Below are 10556 nucleotides of genomic sequence, written 5' to 3'. Positions count from 1 at the left end.
TCGAGATTACTTTAATTCTGAGCTCGGCGATTTCTTCAAAACACATGGCATAATTCACTCCAGCTCGTGCGTTCATACCCCGCAACAAAATGGGGTAGCCGAGCGGAAAAATCGACACATTCTCGAGGTTGCCCGAGCCATCATGTTCTCCTCAAACGTCCCATCTCATTTTTGGGGAGAAGCTGTCCTCACAGCCACCTACCTCATAAACAGAATGTCATCTCGTGTCCTTGGCTATAAAATCTCATCTCAAGTCCTTCTAGAGACATACCCTCACTGTCGACTCATCTCAACCCTACCTGCGAAAGTGTTCGGCTGTTCAGTCTTCACCCATTCTTATGGCCAAGGTAAACTTGAACCAAAATCGCTCAAATGCATCTTCCTTGGCTATTCAGCAACCCAGAAAGGCTACAAATGCTATGAACCCCGATCACAAAAATTCATAGTCTCAATGGATGTATCTTTTCATGAGTTCAGTCCTTACTTCGCCAATTCAGCTCGTCAGGGGGAGAATGACGAAAATGACTTCCCAAATTGGCTCATCATAAACCCAGAATTCAGCTCGCCTCAAAATCCGACCTCACTTGTTCCAGAAATTCCCAGCTCGCCCAGCTCGCCTCAAAATCCGACCCCACATGTTCCAGAAATTCCTAGCTCGCCAACCTCACATGTTCAAGAAATTCCCAGCTCGCAAGCCTCTGAACCCTCTCCATGCGAACTGAATATCACCCAGAGTCCGGTACAAGCTCGCGACCAAGATGTCTCTCCGAACCTGAACCACGACACTATTGAACAAGGTAACATCGAATCTCCAGACTTACCCATTGCATTGAGAAAACCTCCCCGGTCGTGTGCTCAATACAGGATGCAGATTACGTGTACTATGAGAATTTATCTACGAGCTACCAAGCCTATGTGGAGAAGTTAGATGAAGGAAAAGTGTCGAACTCCATCGAGGAAGCCCTTCAAAGTTCCGAGTGGCGAGACGCAAGTCATGCTGAGATCCAAGCCCTCGAAAAGAATGATACGTGGGATATCGTCGAGCTACCACCAGGCAAGCGAACTGTTGGATGTAGATGGCTCTTCACCATCAAACACAATCCAGATGGGACAGTGGAGAGATACAAAGCCCGACTTGTCGCAAAAGGGTACACGCAGGCGTATGGCATTGACTATCAAGAAACATTCGCTCTAGTTGCAAAGTTCAATACCATCAGAATCCTCCTTTCACTAGCAGCCAACTTAGATTGGCCTCTCATCCAGCTCGATGTAAAGAATGCTTTTCTAAACGGCGAACTGGAAGAGGAAGTCTACATGCAACTCCCACCAGGATTTGACAAAGATCAAGGAGCCAATAAAGTTTGCAAACTCAAGAAGTCACTATATGGACTAAAACAGTCCCCTCGAGCATGGTTCGGAAAATTCACCAACGTGCTCAAACGTTGTGACTACGAGCAGAGTCAAGCTGATCCAACACTCTTCTAAAAAATCTCCACACAAGGCAAGCACACCATTCTTAGTGTGTATGTGGACGATATAGTCATCACCGGAGACGACCTGGAAGAGATCAGGAGGCTGAAGCAAACTTTGTCATCTGAGTTCGAAGTCAAGGACCTCGACAGCCTACGATACTTCCTCGGCATGGAGGTAGCTCAATCAGAAAAAAGGCATCTCTGTTTCCCAGCGCAAGTACACGTTGGATCTCCTCAAAGAAACTGACATGCTTGGCTGCAAACCAGTTGACACTCCGATGGATGCCAATGTGAAACTTCTAGCTCGTGCCAACGAGGCCGCCACCGACAAAGAAAGATTTCAGCAGCTCGTAGGAAAACTCATCTACCTAACTCACACGAGACCAAATATTGGATTCGCAGTGAGTATGGTAAGTCGATTCATGAGTAATCCCTCATAAACTCACATGGACGGAGTCATGAGGATTCTCCAATACCTCAAATCTGCCCCAGGGACTGGTCTCTCCTTCAAGAAAAGACGAAGTCGAGGTGTCGAAGTATTCACAGATGCAGACTAGGCCGGATATGTTCCAGATAGACGATCAACATCAGGCATGTGCACATACGTCTGGCAAAATCTTGTTACCTGGAGAAGCAAGAAGCAGTCCGTTGTCTCAAGAAGTAGTGCTGAAGCCGAGCTCAAGTCCTTAGCAAGTGGAGTATGTGAAGGCATCTGGCTGAAGAGAGTTCTCGACGACCTCAAGATCATCATTGAAGGTCCAATCAAGCTCTTTTGCGATAATCAAGATGCTCTCAGCATAGCCAAAAATCCAGTCCATCATGACAGAACAAAACATATCGAGATCGACCGATACTTCATCAGTGAAAAGATTGAAGAAAAAATAATCGATATGGAATACATTCCGTCAGGTCATCAGCTCGCCGACATTCTCACCAAAGCCCTTCCGCGAGCAACCTTTTCCGAGCTATGTAGCAAGCTTGACCTCCTCAACATATACAGTCAAGCTTGAGGGGGAGTGTTGAAATCGAGCTCGTCAGCTCGCCCTTCCGCGTCGAACTCGTCAGCTTGCCCTTCCGCGTCGAGCTCGTCAGCTCGCCCTTCCGCGTCGAGCTTGCCTCGGAAGTCCTCTCCTTGGAACTCATTCCTCATGGGAAATTGTCACATTTATTTCTCATGTTATTTCCGATGTCTTGCTCTCTGTGTATATTTATTATTCTATTTTTCCTAGAAGTAGTTTTTACACATGTATTTATTACACTCTCTCTCGTACCCACCTTATGTATAAATAGGTGATACAAATTAATATTAAATACAAGAAATATTCAAAGTCTCGGAACACTCTCTCTCTTCTCCGATTCTCTCTTTCTTTATCTTCTCTCTCTAAACTTCAACAAAAATGAGTCTAAGTACTCGGCGATATGAACTAGAAGTCCATGATCACTTCAAGATTTAGATCAAGTCTAACTGTGACCATCATAAGCGACCCCGGCTAGTGCATCGTAACGGTACTTAAACGACACATCTACAACCAAAGTCTGTATGGGTCGCACCCTTACCAAAAGTGCAGAATGCTCCCACAAAGTGATCACCCTTCACTTGTGTTCCACATATATGACTTTAGATACAACTTTCCAGGCGTGTGTCAGTCATCGACCATGTTTTAGCTCATCGCCCGAACTTAGGTGCCCAACACGTGATTCAGTTTAATACGAAGGCTGTGGAAGATAGTTGTTATTGATTCTGATTTCAAAAACTCAACTCACTAATCATATGATGCTAATAAAATAATATTCTTATCTAATTCAGTAATCATTCATGTTTATTATCTTCAAGTGGGAAATATTCCTAACAATCACGAGACCACTAGTCCAACAAGACCACTTGTCCAAACGAGGCCACTTGTCCATGAGACGGCCACTCGTCCAACTATATCACCCGGGAAGGTGGACCAGTTAGTCCAACTAAACTACCCTGCCAGCTTGACCACTCATACCTAAAAAATAACTATAAATACCATTTCTATTCATATTCAAGGTAAGTCTTTCTTTACTTGAAAAATCAATGTCTCTTTCTCACCTCATTATCTTTTGCTGGAGAAATATTATCTCTCTTGACACTTGAGACAAGACTTAGATCCATCATCTCTATTAATGTCGAGCGTCGGGGGTAAGTCTTATGCACCCCTCTTCTGAAAAAAAAAATGAAGAACACGAAGAACATGAGGAACACAAAGAACACGAAAAACCAAAAACCTCTTTCCAACAAGGAAAAGGGCAATGAGAATAGAAGACTCCACCACATCTCAACCTACATGTGGTCATAGCTCTAACCCTAAAATGAACCACGGACTCTAAGTGTTGATCTCAAAACGGCGTTAACCAAAAATATTTTAGAATTAGTTGTTTTGTAAATAAACATATAAGAACATATTATCCGTATGAAGTTGTTGTATTTGTTAGTAGTTTTATTCAAAATGTGCTGTTTTATTCATAGATAACAAGAATTTTTGTTTTCTATTTTTTAAGGACAAAACATAATAATTTTCATTTAACTACCACCGAACTAAATACATGAGATTTTATTGAATTTTTTGAAGGTTTGAGAATTGATTGTTAAATGTGTAAAGCTTCTTTATTATTAGCCAAAGAAAGTGTAAATGCGATTTCTCGTATAATATTTACAAGAACACGTAGTGAGATTGGAGCTTTCACATGTTACGCTTTTAAGGTCCCCGGGATTACTTTTCGTAGATTTCTAGAGGTTTGTGGTAGATTGGGTTGTAAACCCGAATAACCACTAGCTCTAGAAGAATCCTCAAATTGCAATTGATGAAGATGGATCTATTCTTTTCGATGGCGAGATAAATGTAAGAATTTGGGGTTTAAACCCAAAATGCCACATGATCTACGAATATCTAGAAAAGATTGAGGTGGCTAAGGTTGCTTCTTGTGCCTCCTTGCCGGAAGTGAGACCTTGGCCTTCTTTTCCTAGAAAACGAGAAAATATGAACTATCGGGGCGTGGGGGGTTTTCCCCCGACGCGCTCTTCGACGCTCACATTAGTCTTGGTCACAACGGGTGGAGAATGGTCTTTATTTTATTATTCTTTTTGTCTCAATTACTTATCAGTAGAATATTTTAGTTGAGTGGTGAGTTTTGACATGGTGTTATGCATTGGTTAAGAGAAACTTACCTTAAAGTGGTGTTTGAGGTCCTATTTATAGCGCCTTTGATGTTGCGGAAGTAAGGTACGAGATCATTCGGTCGGAATGGACATTTGGCCTTGTGTGAGAAGTGTCCAGGGCGAGAACCCTTCAGTAAAGGCGAGAATGGTGTTCACGTCATGCCCTTTGGTGGGAAGTTACCTTAATAACTAGTTAAAACTTGAGATAGGCTAGATATCATTTTAAAAAATAATTAACTACAGATACTCTTATAACTTTTTGAGGAAATGGCGGCAAAAAGACCCAATATTTTCGGGTTATTACACTTAAGTACCCAATGTTTAAAATTGGTGGGCAAAGTACCCAAAGTCAAGATTTTGTTACAGTCAAGTTCACCGTTAGAGTTTGAGCTGTTAAAATGGATGAGAGTACACGTGTCATCATCTGGTGAATTTTACAAACTAAAAAAACTCTCTCTCTCTCTCTCTCTCTCTCTCTCTCTCTCTCTCTCTCTCTCTCTCTCTCTCTCTCTCTCTCTGTGAAACATTAATTTTATCATTAAGAAACATTACAAAAACAGATAACTTGCTTTTCTTGCTTGGTCGACTCCGTCAATGGCCGCCGGAGAAACCCAAAATCGAAATCAAAGTCAATCGATGAATGAGCCCAAAACCTCTCGTCGGCGGTGAAGGAGAGCTCGAGGAGAACAGCCTCGACGCCGAGCCCTATCGAGGTCTCACTCCGAGACCATGGCCGCGAGTCCTCTAGGTCTCCGACAATGGATCCTCTCGCCGATTTCCCCGATCTCCGGTCGGTGACTAATTTCGGGTTCCAAGGCGAGGCTCTGAGCTCGCTCTCGGGGACTTGACGGTGGAGATGAGAACAAAAGATGAGCCAGCCGCCACTATGCTGAGTTACGACCGCTCTGGTGCGTTAATGGCGGAGAAGAAGATGACAAAGCAATTAGGCACCACTGTCGCAATGAAGAGTCTTTTCTCGAAATTTGCCGGTTCGGAGAAAAGAGTTCAGTCAGAACATCAAGGAGTATCGCAAGCTTATTACATAACTAAATGTGAGTTAACTGTTTTCAAAATCTTGTCATCGTGAATACCATATAGAGAGTTAAAATTCACAATGATAACACGTGTAATCAAAGAGAGATGACAGAAATCTTGAGAGAGAGATATTTTTTTTTTGTTAAATTCACCAGATGATGACACATGTACTTTCATCCATTTTATCAGCTTAAATTCTAACGGTGAACCTGACTGTAACAAAATCTTGACTTTGGGTACTTTGCCCACCAATTTTAAACATTGGGTACTTAAATGTAATAACCCGAAAACATTGGCTCTTTTTACCGTCATTTCCTCTAACTTTTTTTTAGTATAAATACATTTTGTTTCCACCGCATCGAAAGGTGTTATATTTTAGGACCTTTTTGTTTCCTCTTCAAATTACTGTGTAGGTAGTTTTGAAGCTCGTGATCCAAATTTAGCAGGAAGATAAAAGCAGGCCAAAATTACTACATGTCTATAGCAGTCCATATATATGTCCGTTTGATTTAATGTTAGGTCTCTGTTTCTCTCAAAGCTAAGCATCATAAATAACAATAATCGCACATCTTTACAACCAAAAAATAATCTCAATTGGAGCAACTTTGGATCTGAAGCAGAGTTTGCTACAGAGAGACGAGAGTCTGATCTAACAAGTGGACCTGCACACAAACTTGTTATGTTGCTGGTTTTGGCAATTTATGTGACACGATCTCGCTTTGTCCCTCAGCTCTTGAAACGCCCTCATCGTTTCCCCGTCAAATCCGCCTGCAAACTGTCCAAACAAAATCAAATTATATGTTAATTATTATCTATAACTTTTAAATTCATTTATGTGACTCGTTAAATTAATTACCTGATGAACTCGGAAGGCGAATCGGACGGCTTGGACTATGAGCTCTTCTTCTTCGGGGCCGCCACCAACCACCTCGAGCTCGCCTGATACTCTCTTCATGTACTTCCTCGCCAATTTCACTGATGCCAGTTTTATCTGTGCCAAAAACAAAACAACGCATTAATTTTTTATTTTTGTTTTGTCCGGACTTACTGGTAACGGCTAGAAAACTCCTCATTAATTGCCTTATTTAAATAAGTGATGATAAAGTAGGTGAGTGAATGAGTGAGCGAGTTCGGAATGTAGATTTAGATTTAATTTTGAAAGGAGGAAATTCTTTTATTATCTATTACTCTTCTTCTTCTATGTAACGTTAGAGTGATTTTTTTTTTGGAGGGGGGGTAAGGACACATGGGAAAGTACGTATAGTCAAATATAAGAGAATCTAATTCCGGTTGTACCCATAAATCCAAAAGGAAATATATAAAAGATTAGTGAAACAAACAACAGAGAAGAGACAATAAGATACGAATAAATAAATAAAAATCTTAAAGCGTGCGCGGAGAAATTAAGGCAAAAATCTAGACCTTCTCTGTTTTGTCACCATTCGATGACCACTAATAATGTTTAAGTGCCCTTTTTGTCTCTCCAAATATCTACTTGTAAAAAGGAGTGATTACACACTGATGAGATACTATTATCAGACTTGATTATATTGGGTCTACAACTTTCTATACCAGACAATATATATCCAGCCCACACAAACTATATTATTTTTATAGGTCTGGTTCCCAAAAATAAATAAATAAATTACCTGGCTCACTAATCCAGGACCAGGATCAAGCATCCAATCCGTTGGAATTTGGAAGTTCTTGAATTTCTTTGTCCCAGACTCTCTCATCCTCGAGAGATTGTACACACCATGTTCCAATCTGTTTAAATTTCCAAATTAATTATTATCGTGAATATCAGATTTAAAACAAAAACAAAAAAAAAGGTTACAATAAATATGTATTACTTTTCGAAAAGAGATTGCATCTTCTTGAGAGCCGGGGCACATTGGTGGCGCGGATCGTCCCGGAAGGAGCAAGCCTCGGATTCGAGCTTCTTGAGATCGCAGTATCCGAACGCAGCCTCACGGAGCGCGTCCGCTTTTTTCTCCGGCCACTCAAAGTGCTTTAAAACTGCCCTCTCATCAACCTGAAACAAATTCAACAATTTCACTTTACACTGTCCGGGTTTTAAATCAAGTCTAATCAACTAATAATTCATATTTAATTAATTACCAAGTATGAGAGCTCGTCGTCGAGCCACTTGACGAAAGGCACGACGTCGACAATGTCCGTGAACGCAGCGTTCTCCACTTCTTTAATCAAAAACCTTATGAAATCACCTTGTGTTTCCACGTCCGTTTTTATCTGTTCACAATGTTAAAGTTAAGCCCACACCAATTTATGTATCATTATTATGTTTAAGCTTCCTTTTAGTAAAAGCTCAAGATTTGCTACCCACCAATCTAGTTCAAAACAATAAAGGAATTTCAAGGCTAAAGTGACCTAAACCGTAATTATGTAGCTTCAACCACACAGATTGCCACCAAACCGGTTCAAAATTAATAAAGTAAACAATAACTAACGAGGATTCAAAGCAAAAGATAATGCACCAATTTAGACTAACAAAATTATAATTATTTGTAGCTTTTGACAAAGGTGAAAATTTTAGTAGATGAGATGAGATGAGAGTTGAAAGCAGGGACCATATAGAATCCAGACAGTGTCTTATCTATGAAGCAAGCAATAAAATCCAAACAAAAGAGAGCACAAAAACAATCAATAAAGACATCCATAGAGGTCACTCGCATTAAAAGCCAGACCGACTCATTGGTAAAGCAGTAAAAGCGATCACGGTTAAAAAATATATTGGATTTCAAATTCATAAAATCTGTAATGAAAATGGCCGGTAACCGGAAACTTACGGCGAGCAAATGCGTAGAGCGATTCTCAATCTCCCCGATCATGTCGCGGGAATTCCCGGACGCCGGTGATTCTGCCACGCTGGCATCCCGGCGGGAGTCTCTCCGCATGAGCGAGTGGTAAAACTCCACCACCTCCGGCACTCTCGTCACTTTCTCTGTCTCCGCCTTTCTCCCATTCGGCGGTGGCGGAGGCGGAGGCGGAGGCGGTAGACTCTTCATCGGAGGCGGCGGCGGTGCGGATTTTGTCGTCACGGTCTTCGTCGGAGGCGGCGGCGGAGGAGGCGGGGGAGCGGTTGCCGAATGCTCCGGCGTCGGAGACTGAGAAGACGACGGTAATGCCGACGATGGAACAGGAGGCGGCTTCGGAACCCTAGGCCCACGGGATCTGACGCAGGCCAGCTCAGACTCGGTCGCCGACGACGAAGACTCAGGGAGCTCCTCGGAGTTCGTCCTGGAGTGTCTCGGCTGCTCGGCGGCAGCGGAGACGGCGACGTCCTCTTGGAAGCGCTTCGACTCGGAAGAATGCTCACGGAAGCTTCTCTGCCGTAGGTTCTTGATTAGGTTAGACTTCCCGGAGAACTCCATGAGCGCGTGAAACCTCTGCGAGGAGGAAGGCAGTTCTTCAACGGCCAGGGAAGTAGATTTTCTGATCAGCTCGGCAAGGTCTGCCTCGGCCTTCTTGGCCCGCGCGTGGGCCCCACGCGCCTCCTCCTCGGCGGCGGCGTTCTCGGCTTGCAGGCGCGCGTTGTCGGACTCGAGGCCGTCGATCTTGGCCGCGGCGGCGCGAAGGTCGAGGTCGCGGCGGGAGATCTCGGCCTCGAGAAGAGGGACTATGGCGGCGGACTCGCGGAGGAGCTTGTGTTCGAGAAGCTCGGTCTTCAGGCGACTCTCTCGCTCGCGGAGGTCCTCGACGAGGCGGAGGAGGTCGGCCACGTCGGGAGGCTTGGGCTGAACCTGCGCGGAGGCGCGTGGGAAGTAGGCGCCGAAGGAGCGGGAAAAGCCGGTCTTCTGCGGCTGAGAAGGAGACGGAGAGGGAGACTCCGCCTTGGGATGGGCGGGGGACTTGTGGAAGCCCATGGCCATCTTGACTTTTCCGGCGACCATTGAAGAAGCACTCGCTCACTCACTCACTTACTGGCATACAAGAGAGGTGTCTCTGTCGAGTTGTGCTGTGCAATGCCAGTTTTGATAGATAGTAATAGACTGGTTGTGTGTTCCGTGTTTGAATAATAAATAGTAGCGTTATGGGTGGTTAAAAAATAAAAAAAAAATAAAGTGTAATAAAGCTCACACTACGAGGAACGGTCTTCTTTCTTTTGTTGATTGGATTCATTCACTTGATCTCTCGTGATTGATATTCACGCGCTCTCCGAAAACTCTTAACAATTCTCTCTCTATTCTCTATATCTAATCCAATGTAATCGTATAGTTAAATCTTAAACGACACCACCAAATACTTGTTTGAGTTTCAGATGGTCGTAAGTTTCAAATAATTACCCCTAGAATAAAAGGTTTATTTGGATAAATGGAAATGGACACGGCTGCCCCATTTTCTTAAAACGATCATTTATATTAATTTTTTTAAAACAATCATTTATATTCATTTTATGTTTATTTCCAGATTAATGCTCCTTAGTGTAAATTTATGTTAACGCCGTTTTTTGGTCAACACTTAGAACCGTCCGTGGTTCGGTCTAAGGCCGGACCCTATGACCGCACGTAGGTTGGGTGTGGTGAAATCTTCTCGTCTCGTAGTCTTTGCCTCGCCGGAAAGAGGTTTTCGGTTTTCCGTCACTCCGTGATAAGTTCACATTTGCGTTCTTCGGGTTCAAAGAGTCCTTCGAGTTCAAAGAGTCCTTCGAGTTCCTCGTGTTCTTCGCGATTTTTAGATTCGCCGAGTTCTTCACGTTCTTCGTGTTCGTCGAGTTCTTCGAGTCCATCGTGTTCTTCGCAATCTTCGGACTCTTCGTGTTCTTCGCCTGAAAAGACAAGAAACGTGAACCAGAGGGACGTGGATGGGTTTCCCCTGGCGCGCGCTCCGACGCTCAACATTAG

At 43.3% G+C, this 10556-nt stretch overlaps 1 protein-coding gene across 1 annotated transcript; it reads right to left on the bottom strand.

Moving 5' to 3' along the window:
* Positions 1–6129: 6129 nt before the first annotated feature.
* On the bottom strand, positions 6130–9734 carry LOC149384585 (Tetratricopeptide repeat (TPR)-like superfamily protein). The gene is made up of 6 exons (XM_089627205.1): positions 8502–9734; positions 7813–7944; positions 7545–7726; positions 7341–7458; positions 6548–6682; positions 6130–6466 (listed from the first exon to the last, which is right to left on the bottom strand). Exons 1-6 carry the CDS (start codon positions 9603–9605, stop codon positions 6341–6343), a joined length of 1797 nt encoding a protein of 598 aa, XP_089483331.1. The 5' UTR covers positions 9606–9734; the 3' UTR covers positions 6130–6340.
* Between the last annotated feature and the right edge of the window lie 822 nt (positions 9735–10556).

This window comes from Urtica dioica, chromosome 9, assembly GCF_054948205.1.
Source record: "Urtica dioica subsp. dioica isolate 48M chromosome 9, U.dioica_male_clone48M_v1_H2, whole genome shotgun sequence".
Lineage (NCBI taxonomy): Eukaryota > Viridiplantae > Streptophyta > Magnoliopsida > Rosales > Urticaceae > Urtica > Urtica dioica.
The sequence above is the reverse complement of the archived record's forward strand: the minus strand, read 5'-3'. Positions and strand labels throughout refer to the sequence as shown.

Excerpts from the sequence above, each read along its gene's own strand:
- LOC149384585 (XM_089627205.1), bottom strand. The coding sequence starts at position 9,605 with ATGGTCGCCGGAAAAGTCAAGATGGCCATGGGCTTCCACAAGTCCCCC. Across the intron at positions 7,727-7,812 it reads ACGACGAGCTCTCATACTTG|GTTGATGAGAGGGCAGTTTT; the intron begins GTAATTAATTAA and ends AATTTGTTTCAG. Across the intron at positions 6,467-6,547 it reads TCGCCTTCCGAGTTCATCAG|TTTGCAGGCGGATTTGACGG; the intron begins GTAATTAATTTA and ends TTGTTTGGACAG.